This window comes from Sturnira hondurensis, unplaced genomic scaffold (genome assembly GCF_014824575.4).
Source record: "Sturnira hondurensis isolate 20B ecotype Veracruz unplaced genomic scaffold, ASM1482457v3 Scaffold0006713, whole genome shotgun sequence".
NCBI lineage: Eukaryota > Metazoa > Chordata > Mammalia > Chiroptera > Phyllostomidae > Sturnira > Sturnira hondurensis.
In genome coordinates, this window is record NW_028079344.1 from 5,677,267 (window position 1) to 5,700,230 (window position 22,964).

Consider the following 22,964-nt stretch of genomic DNA (forward strand, 5'->3'; position numbering starts at 1 on the left):
GTGTGGGACACCTAGAGCCTGTTAAGTGTCAGTCCTTCTCTGTCGGTCCTGTAAAGTACTTTATTTTGCTTAGCAGGAGCATGTAACTACTGTATTTTGTTATGTATAATGCACACATTTTTGCCAAAATTTTTGAGGGAAAAATAAGGGTGTGCATTATGCGTGGGTAGTGCTAATTCCGTATCTATCTTCTATGATGCATAAATATCATAAACTTGTTACTGGTACATAAAATTTCTTATACCATAATATGTTAAAAAATAAGTGCTGAAATTCCTTAATACAAAAGTTATCTAAATATAAATAAAGATGAATTAAAGATTTTTTTCCTGGAATTTGGGGCCAAAAATGTGGGTATGCATTATACATGGGAGTGCATTATATACAGCAAAATTCAGTATTCTCCCCTGAAGAGAGAATGAAATCCTAGATTTTGCCTAAATTTCAGAATTTTTTAATCAAGTAATTCTTAGAACATAAATGTGTCTGTTTAAAAACATGAGGGAAATGCCGTATGTTACATCTCCACAGGTGAGTCTTTGTGCATATTGGGGGTCTTGAGTGGTTTACTTTATTTATTTATTTATTTATTTATTTAAATATATTTATTTGATTATACCATTACAGTTGTTGTATTCCCCTCCTTCATTCCCCTCCACCCGCACACTCCCTCCCCCACCATTCTCCGCCCCCTTAGTTTATAACCACGTGTCTCAAGTTCTTTAGATTCTATATTTCCCCCACTATTCTTGCCCTCCCCCCTATCTAATTTCTACCTACACTCTATGCTATTTTCTGTGCCTTCTCCCCCCTTCTCCCCCTCCCACTCCCCTGTTGCTAACCCTCCATGTGTTCTTCATTTCTATGGTCCCACTCCTGATCTAGCTGTCCTCTTGGTTTGCTTTTGTTTTAGGTGTGGTTGTTAATAACTGTGAGTTTGCTGTCCTTTCACTGTTCCTATTTTTTATCTTCTTTTTCTTAGATAAGTCCCTTTAGCATTTCATATAATAAGGGCTTGGTGATGATGAACTCCTTGAACTTGACCTTATCTGAGAAGCACTTTATCTGTCCTTCCATTCTAAATGAAAGTTTTGCTGGATAAAGCAATCTTGGCTGTAGGTCTTTGGATTTCATGACTTGGAATACTTCTTTCCAGCCCCTTCTTGCCTGTAAGGTCTCTTTTGAGAAATCTACTGACAGTCTGATGGGTACTCCTTTGTAGGTGACTGTCCCCTTATCCCTTGATGCTTCTAGGATTCTCTCCTTCATTTTAGTCTTGGCTAATGTAATGATGATGTGCCTTGGTGTGTTCCTTCTTGGGTCCAACTTCTTTGGCACTCTCTGAGCTTCCTGGATTTCCTGGAAGTCTATTTCCTTTGCCAGACTGGGGAAGTTCTCCTTTATTATTTGTTCAAATACGTTTTCCACTCGTGGCTGTTTCTTTCCCCCTTCTGGTACCCCTATAATTCGGATGTTGGAACGTTTAAAGATGTCCTGGAGGTTCCTAAGCCTCTCCTCATTTTTTTGAATTCTCATTTCTTCATTCCTGTCTGGTTGGATGTTTTGTTCTTCCTTCTGGTCCATTCCATTGATTTGAGTCCCAGTTTCCTTTCCATCGCTATTGGTTTCCTGTGCATTTCCCTTCATTTCAATTAGTTTAGCCTTCATATGTTCCTCTAATTTGTGATTATAATCAACCAGTTCTGTTAGCATCCTGATAAACAGTGTCTTGAATTGTGCCTCTGAGAGGGTGGCAATTTCTTGGTCGCTTAGAGTTATTGGCTCTGGGACTTTGAGTTCTCGCTCCATCTTTTGGGCTGTTCGTGCCTGTTACAGCAGGATCAGAGCCCTAAGGTGTTCACTAGCACAGGGCAACTATGTCGCTGGGTTGTGACTGTATGTGGGGGCAGGGTCAAAGAGGAACAACGGCGTCCCGTCTGCTGCCTTCCGCCTTCCGCCTCGGCCCCCACCTGTGCCGCAGCTGCCACCGTCACCGGGCCCACGAGTTTCGTCCCACTGCACGTGAGTGTGCCACCACGGTCAGCCCTCGCCCCCTGGGGCCTGCGTGGTCCATCTCACTGTGCGTGAATGTGCGACCGCGGTCAGTCTGCCCCACACCCTGACTGGGTCCGGGCCACTTGCTCGCCTAGGTCAGGGGATCTGTACTGCCCTATCCTGCTCACTGCTGGCTCCGCCCCTCTTACCGTCCCCGTTGAACGGTTAGATGTAGTCGGACTTCTGGTTAGATGTAGTCGGACTTCCGTATAATTCAATTTTCTGTCCTTTGGCTGTGTCTTTGTTCTCCAAACCTTTGTTGTATTCAAACTTGTGGGAGAAGTTTGAAGGTTGTGGGAGAAGACACAGTGTTTTCACCTATGCCTCCATCTTGGCGGAAGTCCTTGAGTGATTTACTTTAGAACTTGACTGTAGTGTTCTTGTAGTTTGATCACAGGTACTCATCCTCTTGGTACTTGTTAGCTTGGAAAGAAATGCCGTAGACTTTGTCTTTGGCTCTCATTTTCATAGCCTTACATCTCTGTTACCTCCCCAGTTTGGTCTGTGTCGAAAGGGCTGGTAGATCTTGGGCAGGTAGGGATTTTTCCCCTTTGGTGATTCAGTCAGTTTGGGAGATGCATATTCTGTTAAAGCAGACTATTTCCTGTTTGAATATTATCTCTGGGGACATGGTTTGAGGAGGATAGCGGCCTGTGGTGAGAAGAGATTTCTTCTATGAACATTTTTCCTTCAAGCATCTGGTTTAAGGTGATGCCGACACCAGCTGTCTGTATCTCCTGGGTTCTTCTGTTCTTTATGACACTGCTGGAAACCTTGTTGGCCCTGAAAGAGATTCTTCCTTTATTGAGAAATGAGAAGGTATTCAGAAGGAACTGGGAAGCAAAAACTTGAGCTTTGGCTTTGTGTCCAGAGTGCTAGCTCCATAGGAGCCTTTGCACAATGAGCACATGGACTCCTAAGTGACATTTCTGTCTTGAGAAAAATCTAGTGATTCCTCCCAGATAACTTAGTTTACTCTTCTTGACAGTAAGGAAACAAGATGTTGTTTTGGTTGCGCAGTACAAGCTTTCTCATAACTTGCGTGCTACATGTATGGGGCTAACGAATTCAAGCTAACATAGAAAATGCCCCCAAAGTGACATTTCCTAGACTCATACTCTCAGAGGTGTTCCCCATGATGCTTATTTTAGGAAAACGAGATTCTGACTGAACAGGAGGAACTTCTAGCCATGGAGCAGTTTCTGCGCCGACAGATTGCCTCAGAAAAAGAAGAGATTGAACGCCTCAGAGCTGAGATTGCCGAAATTCAGAGGTAAAGGAAAGGCAAGAGTTTCAAAATTTCCAAAAGTGTTTCCTTAAATATATGCATAATGGTTTTAGCTCTCAGACTTTCACATACAAGAATTAGGCATGCAAAATGAATCATCCTAACTTTCTGAAGTGTTACTAATGGTGTTACATTAAGTAGACTTGTGAAAAACTCGGTAAACATAAAAGGGAGGTAACAGACAAGCACCATTTTCTGTAGTTATTTGTGAAGTCTGTTTTGATCTCTCACCCTCATAGTCGTCAGCAGCATGGCCGGAGTGAAACTGAGGAATACTCCTCTGAAAGTGAAAGTGAGAGTGAAGATGAAGAGGAGCTTCAGATCATCTTGGAAGATTTACAGAGGCAGAATGAAGAGCTAGAAGTGAGTTTTGGGGGTAAATAACGAAAAATCACACTAACTGCTAGAAAGTTACAGCAACTATGTATTTCCCTTTAGAATTTTTCTCTTCCTTGGTAGCTAATTGAGGAGGCTGAGTAGAGGTGAGTTTGACTAAAGAGCATGCAAGGTGCAAACTGCCTGCTGGCTGGCTGTGGCCTTGTCGGGCTGCTCCTAAGGTGTGGCGACTTTCCCCGACTACAGTGTTCCACACAGACCTTTCTCTTCTGTTTAAAGGTGAGTCTCACCTGACTGGGCCTGTTTGAGCGGCTTTGAATGATCTGGTCTGTGTTCCCAGAGAAAATGAACAGAAAAAAGAAATGCTAGTACAAGAGTGAAAATCTCCCCCTGGGAGAAATAAGGGATGAAGTTTTCTCTTGGTCCTTAACTTGTAAAGCAGCGGGTGAGAGTAAGTTCAGCACTAGGAAATTGAGAGATAGCTGTGTGGTTACAACAAAACAAAATTAAATGATTTTGATCAGAGTTTTTTGCTTCTTACCCCAAGTAAAACATTGTCTCCAGATGTCTTACCTAAGGGTTAAGAGAGAGGCCATTTTCTTCTTAGAAAGAAATCTAATAGTGAAACAGCTTAGTTTCCCTCGCTGAAGTGCATTCTGCTGCTCCAGCAAACCAGAGCTACCCACTTCATAGAAAATTAGATGAATTCCTTACAAAAACTGCCACCCACAGAAGTCCTCTCCTCAGAACCTGTGGACAGAATTCACAGAGGCTGTCCACCGAGGCTCAGGGTCAAGGAACTCACTATAACAGGGGTGTGGTGGGAGCAGCCGAGCAGTGTTGAGACGTAGACCACCAGGTAGCTTCCATTCTTTAGAAAGCCTTCACATTTGCACTTTATTTTGCTTTCTTAACATTTTACAGACCATTTTAAAATCCTAAGTAGGAAAATATATAACAGAATTAGAGTACTTTGTGTACAGAGGTAGTGCTCTCCTGGTTTGAACCAAGGTAGTTATACTTCTCACCTAGCAGACGTCCAGGTCTGCCTTTCTCCAGATCGGGTTTTTCTATTTGGAGTCTCAAGTGGCTGCTCTAAGTCTTGTGCGCTCTTAGTCATCAGGAAGGAGAAAAGGGATCAAGGAGTGCCAGTTGTTAAGGGCAAGATACACAAGTGGAACCCAATGCTTCCACTCCTACCCTCTTAGCAAAGGCTCAGTCACATGGACATAGCTAGCTGCAAAGGAGGCTGGGAAATGCCACATGAAGAGGGAAGGTGCACTGTGCAGCCAGCAACCTGCCACAGAGGAAGGTTGGTGGGGGTTTGGGGATTAGCTATTTTGAGTTACCTCAAGTTGGCTGAACTAGAGTGTAGGTAATTTAGTGATAGTAGCAGTTTTCTGTGCTTTGACTAAGTACCACACAGTTCAGATATAAAGTAATGTTTTTCACAAGACAAAGGGCATCACTTTTGGGACAAATCTAGGCTTTTGTCCTGTCTCTAATTTCCCCCTCTAATTGTTACTTAAGTCACTTGTCTTCCCCTTATTTAAGGGCTGCTCAATGGCCAGTTCAAAACGTTAAATCTATTTTAGACACTAGAAAACTTAATTTATTAAAATTGTTTTCTATTGGTACGTTTGTGTTTTCCAGATATGCTTTCTTTTTTTTATTATTGAGGAACAGAGTTTATACTTGAATTTTTATTTGCCTCAGTTGCATATTCATGTTCATGTCTTCCACTTTGCAACTCAATTAACTAAAACAAAAATTCTTATGTAGGATAGATACCCCCGCTAACTGTTCTCTCCTCCCAGATCACTGTCGTTTTGACCTTCTTGAGTGACAATAGGTCTTTTGTGTCATTCCTCAAGATAAAGAACAATCATTTGAATCAAGCGATCCACGAAGAGCGAGAGGCCATCATTGAGCTGCGTGTGCAGCTCCGTCTGCTCCAGCTGCAGCGCGCCAAGTCTGAGCCTCAGGCACCGGACGATGAGGAGCCTGAGAGGCGTGGGGGTGCTGTCCAGCTGCCTAGAGACAGTGCCCTGGAGACAAAAGCAGCTAAAGAGCAGCCAAAGGCAGGCAAAGAGCAGGCCAAGCCATCCCCGAGCAGAGACAGGAAGGAGACGCCCATCTGAGCATTCTGTGGGTCGTGGAGTCCGCCAGACCTAACAAGACCTGTGCATCTTACTGTAAACCCGAGAGTCAGAGTGCACAACTCTCTGCTGTACATTCTGTAAAGATTCTTTTCTTAGAGACTCTTCCGTCTTTCACACATTCGACTTCTCCACCACGTCAGGCTCAGGTTACAGGGGAGAAAGCAGTGGATGAACTGTGGGCTTGTAGGAGACAGATGAGTTTTCCAGATAGCTTATTTGGAGATTAATTTTCTTTGTTAAAGTAACTATTTTAACCCTTGAGTGGCTTCTTTTTAAACCAAAAATCATCTTTGCTTTTTTATTATGGCGGAATCAGGATCTCTTTTCTCTCGTTCAAGGGGAGGGACCAAACAAGGTAAATACTCTTCCTGCCTTGTGGCTCACCCCACAGTCTCACCCTCCAGGGTCACTGCTTACTTAATCACTCTTGCTTGTGCCTTTTATACCTTTTTGGTGCAGATTATATCATGGGGAGCTGCCTCATATTTCCTGACTGGCCAGAATGGCTCTTATGGGGGTTACCTTTACTCACGCTTGTCACCCTCTCCTTTGACAGTCCTAAAACACAGTTCTTGAGCCCGAGTCACCAGAGTGACCAAGGTGGTCACAGCGCTGCAGTGGCCTGCCAGCCCTGGAGCAGCCCAGCCCAGTGTGGAGGGGCCACCTCGCTCCTTCTGGCTCCTCCAGGTTCTCATGGCTGTAGATGAGCGAATGTTTTTACTAGGTTGGTCCAAGGTAACAACTGCCTTGACCTAAAGAACCCACGAAAAGGATCTGTTTCTCAAACCAGAAGTCTTCTATGTGACTGACTTTCCATTAAAAACAGAATGACTTAAATTGCTTGGGCTAGAATGTAAATGTCTCTTTGCCTGAATAAGCCATATTATCATGTTAAACAGAAGTTCTCATTATCCACATCATCTCAGTGAACCTGCTGATGGACTTCCAATTGACAAGATTGAGCAATAGGAAACTTTTCCTTTTAATGATAGCTGTGACCCCCAACCCCGTTTTCTTGCTTTGCCACTTCCCTGGTGACCTCAGGGGTCTGGGAGGCCAACTCTTGGGCGCCTTTGTTCAGCACACTTTGTTCTGCCCGAATAAATGGCACCCATGAGGCAGGTCAGCTCTCGTGGCTATGAAGATACAGTCAAGGTGATGGAAACCAATCCCCCTCAGCCCCCTTGAGAGCTCTGTCCTCTCCTCCTTAGTATTTATTTTCAGCACCTGTTTGATGCGGTTTTTTATCCTCTACCTATTGCACTGTTGTGACTTGTTGGCCATTATTTGATTTTTTTGTACCAAAAAAAGCTTTGTTATAGAAATCAGCATACTATTTTTTTAAACCTGGAGAGATGATATTATGGTGACTGAAAATATGGTCAGGTGTCAAATATAAATGTATAAAAGCCTTCTTGCTGTCCCGTTTGTCATATTACATTCATTTTATATTTGCTGGCAATGTTGGAGGTTTCTTTTTGTTTGTGTAAACTAATTTCTATCAAGGTGTCATGGATTTTTAAAATTTAGTATTTCATTACAGTTGTCTTAGTGTTGGTTAACTAATTTTTGCCAGAACTGTTATTGATCAAGCAAATAAATTCAACAGCCATTTGAGAAAAAAGTGCTTCTCATTTTTTGTATACATTTTGAAATAAGTAAGTGCCCAATGGCTGTCAAGGAGTTGGTTTGATACTTCTTTAGGTCCTAAAGTGAAAAAAATGTTTTAACTCACTTTGTGTTCCTCGCCCAGGCAGAGCTGTACCCGCTCGCTGGCTACTGGGGTTTGCAGCAGCGCCCTCCCCCTTCCCCTCTTAAACCAGTGCTTGCCACTGAATGCGCACATTTGCACAACCCAGTTCACTGGGTCTGCAGCTTCTTCCGTGAATGTCTTGGTTCCAATGGAAAGTGAGTTTTGCCCTTCTAGCTTGATGCACAAGTCAGCTGGCCCAGCTGGGCCAAAGCAGGATGGTTATTACAGTGTGGCTTTCCTGACAAGGACCTGTCAGGTGGATTACCTGAGTAATGCTGATCAGATGATTCCTGAGGGACTGGATTCAGATTCTGTTTCTAGGAGAGCCAGGACTGACTATATGTCTCCGCTTGGTGATGTTGGACCTACTGGGTTGTTTTCACAACAGGAAACTGAGGCTCAAACCAGTGGTATAACTTGTAGGTGGTGGTTATTGCCTACATTGTCACCTCATACCCAAGGCCGAGAGGGAATGATGCAGCGTCTGCAGGCACCCTGGAATGGGAAGTTCTGGTGGGTCAAAATAGATGGGCAAGGGGAAGGTAAACAAGTATGATTCTCATCTGAACAAGAGTGCCGCAGCTCCAATAAAAGGTAGGGAACTGACGGTAAGGCCAGCTACTATTAGAGAAAGCAAGAGCCTTTTTGGGAGGGTGTGTGTAGCCTTCTGAAAAGGTTGCACCAATAATTTTTTAGTTTGTCACATAGGGATTAAAAAATATATCATTTATTGTTATTTAGATTATGCCAATGACCTTTGCTGTCAGCCTTCATAAGCAGGGAGCCAGTAGTATAGAGGGAGTGGTAAGTTTTCTGGAATCAAACGTTAACTTGGCCCTAGTGGCTGTGGCAGCCCAAACACAGGCACAACCCAAGGGCCGCTGCAGGGATGAAGAGACCTGAGGAGAAGTGTACAGCTCCCTGGGTCCAGTGTGTTGATTTAGGCTAATCTTACTACTGTGGGGTCACCAGTTGAGAGAGAGACACCTTGTTCTATCTGAAGTTCAGACCAACAGTGACTGACTAACACCTGAGTACAAGGATGTCCCATGCAATCCACATTTGAGAATCCTGGGGTTTTGGCGGGGAGGGGGATTTCTGAGCCCTTTTGCCTATAGCAGTAAGCTCAACAAAACCTTTTTCTGGCTTTTCTATTTATTTTTTAGGTCTGGTAATGCTGACGTAGTTTCTCAGCTAGCAACTGGACTAATAATGCCTACTACAAAAGGTTAAATGATTCTTAGTACTGTATACATCAGTTGTTATTACTTGAGACACAGAAAAGAACCCAGGAAGGATTTAGAATTAACCAGACTTGGCTCTTGTACCCCAAGTGTAAAAATGTGTGGATTACACACTAAGCACATGCACATACACATTCTGATGCTGATATCTGTGGGCTGCCTGTTATTTGGTCACAAACTGCAGTTCTCTATTAAAGATGAAGAGCCAAATGGAGGAGCCTGGGCAGCTGGAGCACGCAGCTACACTAATTCTGTGACCCTGTTGTACCTGGCTGGCCCTCGCTGCTTCTGGCATCTGCAGGAAATCGGCTATGTACTCATTCCTAGGATTTGGGTTCAGCAACTAGTGCTCCCATCACAGCTGCTGGACTCATGACCAACTGTCACAACGGCCACTGTGTGGGTGGTTGACAAGGCATCTAAAAGCATTCATTTGCAACTGAGGGGAGAAAATGCAAATATTAGATGTTTAACAATCTTTCTGATTATTGTGCTGTTGAAGATACAAAATAATGGGCCCTGACTGGTATGGCTCAGTTGGTTGGGTGCTGCCCCACAAAGCAAAAGGTCACCAGTTCAGTCCCTGGTCAGGGCATGTGCTTGGGTTTCAGACTCGGTCTCCACCTGGGGCACATGTGAGAACCATTCAGTTGATGTTTCTCTTTCTCTTCCCCTTTCTAAAAATGAATAAAATCTTTAAAAAAAGCCTAATTAGTGTGAAGTATCATATGCTAAAATTACCAACTAAAACTCTAAATAACAGATCTTGCCAAATTTAACTCAGCAAAATTTGATGTAAAAGATAAGAGCTTGGTAGAAGTAAACCTGCAACAGCACTGTAAAATGTCATACAGACTAAAATCTAACCATTGAATGGGGTATTTGTCAAGTTTTCTAGAAAAAGAATTAAGGAAAACAATTTTTGTAAAAATAAAACTAGTTTATTCTCTATAGAAAATGGATTCAGAAAGTGACTTAATGGAGTTCACAGAAAACTTGTTCAAAAACATCACTGCTGGAATTTTTAAGTCAAAATGTTCTCAAGGTCAAAATGTATTGGGTAAAAACATTCTTATTAAGGGGTCACAAAATTACCTCAGTTTGGAGGTTCTGATGGAGGGATTTGAGAGTTGGGCCTCCTTTCCCACCATTACCTAAAATGCAATCTGGTTTTCTAGTGAGGAGATACATGAACTGTGTAGGCCCTGACCTATCCATCCAGGTCACTTAAAAACCATGAAGGGCCTGGCCACCCTCCACATGGAGTTCCCCAATGTGTCCATTCACACATGGGCTCTGGTGCAAGGTACATTTGGGCACATAGAACCCAGCCTGCCCCATTCCTCCCACTGACACCTCTTCCCGGAGGCCAGTAATTACCAGTGGCTCTACTAGACATTCTACATTGTGTGTGAGTTTATAAAGGCTTACGGCAGAAATTCAAAAATATAAAACCTCAGTCTTGCTTACTGTTATTTCTAGACTGAACTTTTCCTCTGGTTTGTCAGGATTGTTCATTTTGCCTGGTTGAGTTGTTGGGTCCTTTTCCTCCCTGTTACTCACTGCTTCTCTGGGATTTACAGAAATGTTACCATGCATGGAAATGGTCATGTGGCCTGGAACCTGGGACACAGCACTCTTTCTACAGAGACAGTTTAAAATCCTGTCACCCTTCCTTGCGGCATCGCTCTGATGGCCAATACACTAAGCACACATGCTTGGTGTTTCAGGCATTTCATGTTCCCCTGGAGAGCTGACACTGGAAGGGACATACATTCTGGGTGTTTCCTTCGGCATTCTGAGCTCGCAGTGCACTGAGAAATGGGGATGAGAAATGCTCATCCCCACTGAAACTGCCGTGCACTTAGCACCTGCCCAAGCAGACTGCGAGTTACCCAGAACAGAGTCTCCTGACAATATGCTGGTAACTTAGGCAGCTTAGGGTACTAACCTGGTGGTGCTGTTAGGAACTCGGCGCTTGTCCGTTTCAGAGTTTGGCACCAGAGAAATACCCCTGAGTTGGCAAAGGAGGTGACTGTTGAGCCACTCCACTGAGCAGTCAAATAGGAAGTCGTCTGACTGGGTAAATTCAGTGGGGGACACTGTGAAAGCTCATGAAAGCTTGCAACATGTTTCTTTCAGACAAGGGTAAGGGTGGCAGAGATCACTTAGCATCCCCTGAGCTAGGAGTCAGGCAGAATGATGAGGAAGAAGCCTGTGTGTGAGAGGGCATGGTGGGAGGGGAGGAAGGACATCTGGCAATGACCAAGTACATGGGCTGAGAAAAATGCAGTTTTTCTTACCTTGATTATTCAAAAATCCTAAGATATCTCAGAAGCTCTAAGATTATCTGCCAGTTTTAAAAGTCCCAATTATTGCCACTCTAATCATTCTTCTATTGTGAAGTTAATAGTTTGAGTACGAAATGTTTGTTTTTGCCTCCTGGGGGATTTCAAAGAACTGTTGAATTAGTTTTCTAGACTGGTTTGCTTTTGTAACTGCCTCTGGAAGCCCATCTTTTCTCTCGGAAGAGCTCGTGTAACAAAAGCTGCACATTAGACAAGATCCAACAGCCCCTGCTATCCTCAGAATTCTGCTGCTGCAGCTTGTAACACCTGACGGAGGACAAGCCACACCTGGACCAGCCTTGGGGGGCACAGCACCCAGAACTGCCACCTTCCAAGCGCAGACCCCTGCCCGGGGGGCATGTGCAGATTTCAAAGAAATTACTAAACTAGTCAAAAGAGAAATTTTTAATCTAGTTTTCCCATTTTATACTAAGTCAGCAATACAGGTCACAAATTGCATTTATTCGCAGATAGCTATAAAACAATCAAAAGTGTATATATCTCTCTATACAGATCTTAATAAATTTTATTGGACAAGAGAACTTGTGCCACAACAGTTTAAACAGCATGATTAAAGACTGCAGCACTCCTAAGAGTGGTCACAGATATGTACAGTTTGTGAAGAAAAAGTTGCACCTCAGAGCTGATCATGATCAAGTTAAAAACACCTGACGTACAGTATATGTGCTAATTTCATTCAGGTCATGACCAGCATGAAAAAAAATATTCAGGACATATAGATAACTCAACAAACGTTCTGTAAATGTGTACAGCAATATGCTGCATTTATGAGTTAAAATCATATTCTACTTTAGTGTTAGCATCAAGCCCTTAGGAGAAATTTTAAAAATCTCCTTTTCTGTTAATACATATCAAAACTATTCACACTTACGGCTGGACGGGCGGCTAAACACAGAACCGCACAGGTCCTTGCCTGCATGGGAACAGCAAGGGCTAATACTGAATGTCTCTTTCGTAACCTGGCTCACAGCCACCTTCTGGCTATAATTCCATTTATCGGTCATTAAATAAAACCAGGAGAAAGAACACAGGTCTCTGGGAATCTCATCCCTTCCATAAGGAAAATGCTCTGCCAATTCAAGTTTCACACAGTCAGGAAGACAGAAGATTTAAGGCCTCGGTGACAATTATAATCCTCTGAGAAATTATTTTCCCTTAAAGTCAAGACAAGATAATAGTGTTTACTGTACTTTCTCTTGACTGTTAAAATCCCTGGTGTTGATGTAGGCCACTTGCATCTGCAGTCAAGCCTGCAAGAGAGGAAGGTCTCTCTTCCTCCCCAAAGCGTCTTAGCTCACACACATATGGAGCATGTGTCGAACCTCGGCTTCTTAAAAAGACACTGAGGTTTACACTTTCTAGTAGGTTGAGGAAGCTGTGCTCATGGCATCTTCGGAGACTTTGGTACTGGCAGGGTGGATGCTTGCAAAGTACTTGACATCACTGTCACGATCCATCTGAAGAGCCATGATGGTTTGTTCTACAGCTTCCTGATGACAGCTGGCAGAGGTTAGGAAATAGTCTGGAAAAGAGAAGTGAGATTACAAAATCTAACACCTCAGTTTTGCTAACGAGTACACAAAGTTCTTAGTCATGATAAAATACGATTTTTCTACAAGTAAAAACACAGCTGTGCTAAATTATAAACAGTAACTCGAATTGATCTGTTATGTCAAAAAGATCCCCAAATGTAAGAAAGATGAATCTTGACTGATTATATCACATAATGTTCAATGGCATGGGAACTAATAAATACATTAAAACCTACACTAGTTATAGCTATTAATTTGCTAAGTAAAAGGAAGAACACTTCCAAATATTAAACACACATGGAAAACCAGAGTCTTCTCTAGCCATTTTATTGTAATTGCTATTTTTGAAAAAATGAGTTCTAAAGGAGGAAAAATAAAAACTATTCATTTACTCATATTCTTTGAGGTCCAAGCAGTAATTTTTCAGTTGTACGTGAATGTCCCATTTTCAAACAAGAAAGCTTTAAGTCATAAAAAGGTTCACCAAGAACAGAAGGGCAATAATTAAAAGTCCCTTTCTTCACCCTTCAATCTTATGGGTCCTCTCAGAGAAAGAACCACTGTGAACAACTTACAATATATTCTTCTATCACATTCTTTCTATTTACGTATTATACAGCTTATATCCTTATCTATTCACATAGTCTCCGAATCTCCTTCCTGCCACAGACACTTCTCCTGAGTGAGTTGTATACCTACCTTTTTCTAGGAGAGACTGTCTCAAGGTCTTTGCAAGCAGCACTCGAACATTTGGAACCCTATCATTTGCTAAGGTGAGCAAGTGCGGCATGAGGTGCACAGCAAACTGGTCCATGGGAAGGCAATCGTCTTCAATGACAGTCTGGGGAAAAGCAGTAACTGCTTTAGATTTGCTGATTCAGTCTAAGTAAGCCATAATACTAGCTAACAGTCTTTTAGTAACAACATAACTGCTACAGACTTTAGTTACTGCTTTTTAAACCAATATTCCAGGCACTTGGGAACTCAAAGCAAAAATGTTATAATTAAGTCCCCACTGAGATCTAGTTTTTAAACTGCTCCACAGAGACCTGATGTGTTCCTGATCACATTCATTTTCACACCTGTGCTATGGTCCAGATGCCTGAGCGCCCTCTAGACCAGGGGTCCCCAATGTCCTGGCCTGTTAGGAACCAGGCTGCAGAGCAGGAGCTAAGCTTGAATGTAATGCACTAGAATCATCCCCAAACCTTCCCCTAGAACCTAGTCCATGGGAAAGATTGTCTTCCACGAAACTGGCCCCTAGTGTCAAAAAGGTTGGGGACTGCTGCTCTAGGGGACTGCTGTAGATGCACCAGCTTCCTACACAGCTTGCAGATGCACAAGGAGCTCGGTGAGCTACACAGAGAACTTGGTGAACCAGGGAGATACCCAACTGAGGAACGGAATCCTATAAACAATCAGATGGCAAAGTTTTGTCCTTTAAGAATAAGAAAGAGGGTGTTGAGAGAGGTAAAGAGTAAAGAATAAACCTAGTTCTACATACAAAAAAGTAACACAAATGGCCACGTCTCTGCTTACCTGGCAGACAAAGACAAAGGCCTGACGACCAGACCACTTGGGACATCTACCAAAATTTTCCACAAGTTCCTGGATGAGGTCTACTCCGAATGTTGGTGGTGTTGCCATGTGCAGCTTCTTCACCATCTCACTGACCTAGGAGAGTGAATATGGACAAGTGACAAGTATCTTCAATTTGTCATCTTATTAAATACTTTGCTGATCTAAAATTGTAAAAGTTTTAACACATACCAACTTGTAAGAAATCCAACGAACAGATGAAACTTTATCTGCACATAGATTCAGAGCAATGGGGCGTAAATAGTCATAAACATCTCTGGGGCTATATAATTCTAGAAGTAAAATCAGCTGTCTACAAAAATAAATTAGAAAAAGTTAAAATTTTTAACAACATGAAAATAGATTGATCATCTGAATAATCTGTAATACTGGATACTATTTGTAAGATGAACACATGCAAAGATAGTGATTTACCTGGTCTCTCGTGCATGCCATCACCTTCAGTCTCTGTATGTCTGTGTCCACAGGGACAGACAGAGCAAAGCATTTCCTAACACGAAACACATTTTTCCCCATAGCTTAGACTGTGCTAAGAAACCTTCACCTACAATCAGTTATCTAAATAAGAAAGTTCTAGGCCTGGCTGGTGTAGCTCAGTGGATTGAGCACAGGCCTGCGAATCAGAGGATCGTGGTTCAATTCCCAGTCATGCCTGGGTTGCAGGCCAGTTCCCAGCAGGGGACTCACGAGAGGCAACCATACATTGATGGTTCTCTCCCTCTCTCTTCCCCCTCTAAAGATAAATAAATAAATGAAATCTTTAAAAAAAAATAAGAGAGTTCTAGCAGTTTAAGGTAGCCTAATGTGTGCTTATTAAGGCTCTAAGTGGCTTCCAAGGGAATGATACATTTACTAGGGGTAAGATAAGTGAGTGGTACTCTAACAACTGTTCCTATTATTGCTGATGAGAACTGAAGACTAATGACATCCACTAGGCTCATTTGAGAAGACGCGACAATTCTCATAAAGGTATTCACTTGAATACAAATGAGACTACTGCCTTTCAGATTTTATGTTTGAGATTATTTACACCTGTACACAGCAGGAAGTGAACTGTGGTCATGGTCTTGGATACCAATGGTCAATCACGGTCCAAAAATATTAAATGGAAAATTCCAGAAATAAGCAATTCATAAATTCTAAATGGTACACTGTTCTGAGTAGTGTGATAAAATCTCGAGCCACCTCACTTCTTCCTGCCTGGGACTGAAATATCCCTTTGTCTAGCATCTCCACACTGTACATGCTACCTATCTGCTGGTCACCTGGTGGCTGACTAGCAGATCAACCATCAACCATGGCATCCCAGAGCTTGTTGTGTCCAAGTAACCCTAAATCTACCAGATAATGGTCCCAAAGCACAAGAGTAGTAACACTGGCAATTTGGATATGCCAAAGAGAAGCTTTAAGTGCTTCCTTTAAGTGAAAAGGGAGTAAAGATTAAGTGAAATTAAGTAAAAAGGTGAAAGTTCTTGACTTAAAAAAAAAAGACAACTGCTAAGATTGTTAAGATCTATAGTAAGAACAAATCTAACTTGGAAATTGCCTGATTTATAACTTAAACTTTATCATAGACATGTATATACAGGAGGAAACACAGCACTTACATAGGGTTTGGTACTATCTGTGGTTTTGTAATGGGGTGAAGAGCATGGGTCCCCTGATAATCCTACAGGCAGGACTGGGGGAGGAGAACAGCGGAAGGCATGGTGTTTTAAGGCACATTGCATAGTAAAGGCAAAATTAATAGCCATGTGCCTTCCTAAAGGGAAGAAGGCTACTTGCCCAGGGTACACTGCATATGTGACTGTGAGAATGTGCAGTGACTCATGACATGGAGGGGGAGGGGAACATGCCCACCCTGAATGCCTGTGCGTCACTGGGAACTCTTGCCCTGACTAAAGATGGCAGCTGAAAGATGGTCAAAGACACTGGGGAGCTGACAAAAATGGCAGACACTAACACACCACAGGAAGAGCAGGATGTAGGTCACATGGGAAGTTCCACTGAGCATTTAAATTAGGGCAGAATGAAGGTCACAGAGAAGGGAAAGACATGAGGAGGAGGAGGAGGAGGAGGAGGAGGAGGAGAAAGACTGCATAGGAATCAGCCACGAGGTCTGCCTGGAGAGGACAGCAGCAAAACTGATGGAGCTGCAAGAACCCGCCGGGCCAAGCACAGACACACGAGAGATGCCTGGAGCTGGACTGTGACCAGCGATGCTGAGTTGTAGACTCCTGCCTCTGACAGAGAAGGCAATTCTTGGTATGGGGACTCTTGGTAAGGGGCTTTAGAGCTTCATATAAGCTCTCTCTCCCCCTGGGTTTTCAGCATTTGAACGTTCTGAGCTTCTGGCCCTGCTCCCCACATGGAGAGAAGCGCTGTGGGATCAGGAGCTGTGGGGCCCACTAGGGACTGAGACCCCACAGAGGATGGGAGCCCGCTCCTGGAGGTGGGGTCCCACGCTGGGACAGTGTAACACAGCACATGGTTTCCTGAGCTGCTGCACGGGGACGGGAGGCAGTGCACCCCAGATCCTGAAGGAGAGGGCTGCTGTGAGAGGAGAAGATGGCGGCCAAGAAATCTGCAAGGGCACATTCCAGAGGGTGGAGACCTATTTGCACAAGCAGCTTAAGGACAAATTAGAACATGGGGAACTTCTGGGCATGGTTTTGGCTTGTAGTTTTTGGGGGAGCAAGGAGAGTTCTGAGTCTTACGGGAGAGAAGGGCTCTGAGCAGGAGTGTTCTCGGCAACCCCAAGGTTGAAACCCTGTTAATAAAAACCCATTTCCTTCAGTACTAGTTGTTGGGTCACGTAGACTGGAGGCACCAAGTGGCTGAGCCCCAGTTTTCTCAGCTACAGGTTCAGGTATCCACTGTGGAAGGATAAGGGGTGACTGCTGTATAACCATCAAAATAGATAATGTAGCAATGACAAAGGGGCCTGCATATATACATAAACTGAAATCCTCAAAGAGAAATGCACACTTAATGACTCTATTTACCGACACTGCAAACTTTCTCACTGGCCTCTCCTGGGTGGGCATGAGAAAGTCAGGGGTCAGGAAAGGAAACTGGTGAAGTCCCTTAATAGGCAGAAAGTGACTGACAGATGCTGGGGACAGGCATGAAACCCCATGCAATCCCCTGGGCCCTTCTCTCATACAAAGCAAAGCCTGAAGCTACTAGTGGAGACAAACTGTAGCTGCAGGTAGAAGAGAAGAAAAAAACTCTTCGAAGGAAAAGAGCAGCAAAGCTTCTCAAGCTAAGAGGCCACATTGACACAAAGCAGAATTCTTCTCCTGCTGAGCTTGTTCAGAGAAAGCCCAGGCACATACGGCCTCCAAAACCTGAAGCTGAACCAAACAGCAGCAATTCTTTCATATCTCAGAACAAGCCTATCTCATTATAAACAGTCTACAGGGAGGGGAGAGGCAAGAGAAAAGACCCATGTGTTCCCCAGGGGGCAGGAGCAGCTGAAAGCTGAGGGTGGACCAGCAACACACGAAAAGGCCCACCAGCTCTCCAGCTCTCCCCCTCACCTGCAGCAAGAGGCAGAGGCAGCCCACAGACAGAAGCTTACAGCTTTCGGGGCACTGAAGGTAACCACACAATGAAGAACCCAAAGCCAGCTCAGTCCAGGCTAGATGGACTCAACCCTCCACACTAACGGAGAAGAGGTGTGTCCGTTTCTCGTCAGAAATGAGGCATGCTAGAGCTCAGGGCAGTGCATCTTTAATGTGCTGAAAGAAAAAGTGTTGGCCTGCAATTCTATATGGCCGCTGTAGAAAATATTTTGGCAGTTCCTCAACAAATTAAACAAAGCATTACCAATGGCACAGCAAATCTACCTCAACAAACTGAAAACAGGTGTGTAAATAAAAACTTGTACATGAATGTTCAGGACACCATACTCATAAGAGTTATAAGACAGAAACAACCCAAATGCCCACCAATGGAGGAATGGATTTTAATAACTGGTATATTCATGCAGTAAAGCATTCTTCAATCATAGAAAGCAATAAAGTGTTGAAACATGCTACATTACAACATGAATAAATGTTAAAAACATTATGCTAAATGAGTCCAGACACAAAGTACGTTAAAATTCCCTTTATATAAAATGCTCATGATACTTCTGATCAAGATGGCAATGTAGGCACTCCTGCTCCCCTCTTCACACAACCACATCAAAATCACAACTAAAATACAGAACCACCATCACTCAGGAATGTCAGAAATCAAGCTGAATAGAAATCTGACAACTATGGAATTAAAGAAGACACATCCATCCAGACTGGTAGGAGGGGAGCTGACCCCACACCAGTGTGGATAAAAATTCGAGGCAGATATCTCAGGAGCAAGGAGTCCCAGGCCCATACGAGGACCCTCAGTGTCAGGAAGATAAGTCCCCACAACTTCTGGCTGCAAGAACCAGTGGGGACTGAGTCAGTGGAAGAAACTTCTGGAGCCCCAAGCAGCTGCTCCTAAAGAACCCACACATGGCCTCACCCACTGCCACTCCCTCTGAGCTCTAGTAGCTTGAAAAGCACCACTGGAGCACAGGGGGAGACCAAAGTGTCTGGGATAAGGGCGAGCAGTGGCCATGTTCCCCTACCCTAAATTCTTCCCCGCCAAAGCCAGTAAACTGTTACCGTATCTGAAACTCCATCAACCTGGCTAACACTGTTTGACCCACCTGGGAGATCTCCAGAGGCTCTGCCTCATCCAAATTTAGGGCCTGCCCAAGCTGCTTTTCCATAAAAATAGCTGGTCTTGGCCCCTAAAATTCTATCAAACAATAAACAGCTGGCTTCAGTAAAGCCTTAGTGTCAGTCAGCTTAGATTCACAACTTGGCTTCCCCTGGGAATCTCCATGCCCAGAATAAGTAGCAGCCATCTCAGATTGCTTTACAGCTCAGGCAGGGTGCCCCATGCAAAACACAGCTGTTGGGGGCTGATCTTGGCATGTACCACCCAGGAAACCCAGGGCCAGTGCACCCAGTGGACAGCTACAGACCACGTTGGAGCATCACCACCCTGCCCCTGCACAGCTGATCCTCCACGGAGAGCAGAGGTTGGTAGTCGGTGATCACAGCCAGTCCTTGCAGCTGACTGGCCTGGGTAAAATGCTCCCACTGATCTGCCAATAGCAACCAAGGCTCAACGACAAGAGGAGGGTGTATTCAGCCCACACGAAGAGTCAGCACCTTAAGTACCCAGCTTGGGTGATAGGGGAGGCTGAGTCACTGGAGCCTACAAGACACCTAACTACATTAGGCCACACTCCAAAACACAGAGTCTAAGCAGCTCTACCTAATACACAGAAACAAACACAGGGAGGCTGCCAAAATGAGGAGACAAAGAAACATGGCCCAAATAAAAGAACAGATCAAGACTCCAGAAAAAGAGCTAAATGAAATGGAGATAAGCAATCTATCAGATGCAGAGTTCAAAACACTATTTATAAGGTTGTTCAAGGAACTTAGTGAGGAGCTCAGCAGCATAAAAAAGATCCAGTCAGAAATGAAGGATACACTAATTGAAATAAAGAACAATTTACAGTGAAACAACAGGAGAATGGATGAAGCCGAGAATCAAATCAATGATTTGGGACATGAAGAAGCAAAAATCACCCCTCAGAACAAAAAAGGAAAAAAATCCAAAAAATGAGGATAGTATAAACAGCATCTGGGACAACTTCAAGAGGTCCAACATTCACATCATAAGGGTTGCAGAAGGAGAAGAGAAAGAGCAAAAAATTGGAAATCTACCTGAAAAAATAGTGAAAGAAAATTTCCCTATTTGGCAAAGGAAACAGACAAGTCCAGGAAGCACAGAGAGTACCAATTATGATGGATGTAAAGGGGCTCACTCCAAGACACATCACGATCAAAATGCCAAAGGTTAAAGATAAAGAGAGATTCCTAAAAGTGGCAAGAGAAAAGAATGGGTGAAGAGGTGAGGGGATTAAGAAGTACAGAATAGACATGGAGATATCAAGTACAGTATAGAAAGGGAGTTGCCAAAGAACTTATATGTATGACTCATGGACATGAGCAACGGTGAGAGTACCACTGCCTGAGGGGGTAAGGAGCGCTGGTGGAGGGGGGGCAAAGGGGGAAAACTCAGGACAGCTGTAACAGCATAATCAATAAAATATTATTTTTTAAAAAATAAATGCTCAGAATAGGCAAATCCAGAGACTGAGAGTAGACTAATGACTGCCAGGAGCTGGGGGCAGAGAGAGGTAAAGGATTCCTTTTTGAGATGATGAAATGTTCTAGAACAATACAGGGCTAAATGGTTGTATAATACTGTGAATATACTGAACATCATCAATTGTAACTTTGGTTATGTGTATTTTACCACAAATTTTTAAAAAGAGAAATAGAGTTAAAAAGAAAAGTTAAGAGAATTCACCGCATCAAAAAAATGTTAAAGAAATAGGATACCAGAAAAGAAACTTGGATCTATAAAATGTAATGAACATATATAGGGAATGGTAAAGATGAAGTAAATATATACCCCTCCAAACATATTCTAATAAACTGTTAGAACTTACTCAGCCAGTTCAGCTCGAAAGCGCCAATTTCTACTATTATCTGTCACCAAAAACTCCTGAAGTTGATAAAGATATTCTCTTCTTTTATCAATATGAAGAAGCTTCAGGAAATCATGCAAGTGTTTAAGGACACCTATCCTGACCTCATCGAGGTCTTTTAAAAAGCCATTAAAAATTGGAACCAGGTCTGCAGCTGTCAGCTGATCTCCAAGAATAACTGCAAGCTCATGGATGGAGAAGGCTAAAGTTCTTCGAACTTTCCACTGCAGAAATAGAAACAATTGCATTAGTAATTTAAATACAAAGTACTTTAACTCTTAGACAATACAGTAGTTCCCCCTTAGGTGCAAATTTGCTTTCCAAGGTCTCAGTTCCTCTGGTCAACTGTGGTCCTAAAATATTAAGTAGAAAATGCCAGAAATAAACAATGCCTAAGTTTTAAATTGAGTACCATTCTAAGCAGCGGGATGAAGTCTCACACCATCCTACTCCGTCCCACCCGGGACATGAATCATCCATCCCTTTGTCAGCCTCCCCACGCTGAGTGTGCCCCCAGCCCATTGGTAAAAGTCATGTTGATTATCATACTGACTATCGTGGTATTGCAGTGCTTGTATTTAAGTAATCAGGAGTTTACTTAGTAATGGTACCAAAGCACAAGAGCAGCGATGCTGGCTGGCAATTTGGACATGCTAAAGTAAAAGTTACCGACTTATTAAGGACAAAAAAAATCATATGCTGAAGCTGCTAAGACCTATGGTAAGAATGAATCTCCTATCCATGAAATTACGAAGGAGAAAGAAATTCATGCCAGTTTGCTAGGAAAGAGAAATCACATTTAAGTAACTTTCACTAGAGTGTACTGTTTTGATTGTTCTATTTTATTAGTTATTAATCTCTTACTGTGCTCAATTTATAAATTAGACTTAATCCTAGGTATGTACACATAGGAAAAAACAATACTTTCAGAGTTTGATACTAGCTATGTCTTCAGGCATCCACTGTGGGGTCTTGGATTGTAGCCCCCATAGATAAGAAAGGGTACTGTATATAAAGGCTGATTAACATCTCAATGCCATTAATCTAAAAAAATTAAATAAGAATAAATAATAATAATAATAATAATAAATACTAAGTTTTAAGTACCTACTATGCATCAAAAACTGGCAGAAAAATATTTAAATCCCTGTACAACATGTATCATCTCCCTTTCATTTATGAAGAAAAAAAAAGTTTGGAAATTATTATGGCATAGCTCTTTACAGTTTTCTGAACAGTGGATGCCTGATTTACTGATGTCCCACACTCTTGTTACTATTCCCCTACCATCCTCTTGTTACTATTCCCCTTCCAATTCCTGTGCAGCCTGCTACAGATTTAGAAAAACAACAAAAACTAGTTTTTAAGGAATTGGCAATTAAAGAAATATAAGAATTGAAAAATCCTTTGTGGACTGCCCTGGAAACAGAACTATAAAGAAATGCCTCACCCTGGCTGGGCAGCTCAGTTAGTTGGAGCGTCAATCCGCAGTCGGGGTGTGTAGGGGAGGCAACCAACCAATCGCTGTTTCTCTGTCACACCACTGGTTCTCTCTCTCTCTCCTCTCTTTCTCCTTCTCCCCACCCTGCTCTCTAAAATCAATGAAACAACCTCACATAACCTTGGGTAAAGATTAAAAAATAATAATTAAAAAAGAAATGCCTTGCCCTGGCTGGTGTAGCTCAGTGGATTGAGCATGGACCTGTGAAGCAAAGGGTCGCTGGTTCGATTCCTGGTCAGGGCACAGGCCTGGGTTGCAGGCTGGGTCCCCAACTGGGGGACACATGAGAGGCAACCACACATTGATGTTTCTCTCCCCCTCTTTCTCCTCTTCCCCTCTTCCCCTCTCTCTAACAATAAATAAATATTTTTAAAAAGAGAGAAATGCCTTGCATTTATAGGAAACTAATTTAAAAACATCTTTTTCTTCATGTTACCTCAGCTTAAAATTTTTTACTGTTACTTAGTTTAAAACTTTACCTGCTGAGAAATTGCTTAGAGCAAAGGTTTTAACCACCCCAA

At 43.0% G+C, this 22,964-nt stretch overlaps 2 protein-coding genes across 7 annotated transcripts in view; one reads left to right on the forward strand and one right to left on the reverse strand.

Annotated features, from left to right (window-relative positions):
- The window catches only part of RALBP1 (ralA binding protein 1), a 69,804-nt gene extending 63,884 nt beyond the window's left edge, over window positions 1-5,920 (forward strand). For 2 of the 3 annotated variants that reach the window (XM_037050362.1, XM_037050361.1), the window contains 3 exons: window positions 3,207-3,328; window positions 3,583-3,706; window positions 5,554-5,920. In XM_037050362.1, the coding sequence (XP_036906257.1) occupies window positions 3,207-3,328; window positions 3,583-3,706; window positions 5,554-5,820 (513 nt within the window). In that variant the 3' untranslated portion in view covers window positions 5,821-5,920. Of the gene's footprint in view, window positions 1-3,206; window positions 3,329-3,582; window positions 3,707-5,531 lie in introns of all 3 variants that reach the window. The other variant, XM_037050363.1, reaches the window with a different exon arrangement.
- A 5,707-nt stretch (window positions 5,921-11,627) lies between these two features.
- Window positions 11,628-22,964, reverse strand: part of PPP4R1 (protein phosphatase 4 regulatory subunit 1) — an 81,292-nt gene continuing 69,955 nt past the window's right edge. For 3 of the 4 annotated variants that reach the window (XM_037050366.1, XM_037050365.1, XM_037050367.1), the window contains 5 exons: window positions 20,904-21,166; window positions 14,510-14,630; window positions 14,279-14,413; window positions 13,439-13,580; window positions 12,350-12,729 (listed from right to left, as the gene is read on the reverse strand). In XM_037050366.1, coding sequence (XP_036906261.1) covers window positions 12,566-12,729; window positions 13,439-13,580; window positions 14,279-14,413; window positions 14,510-14,630; window positions 20,904-21,166 — 825 coding nt within the window. In that variant the 3' untranslated portion in view covers window positions 12,350-12,565. Of the gene's footprint in view, window positions 12,730-13,438; window positions 13,581-14,278; window positions 14,414-14,509; window positions 14,631-20,903; window positions 21,167-22,964 lie in introns of all 4 variants that reach the window. The other variant, XM_037050364.1, reaches the window with a different exon arrangement.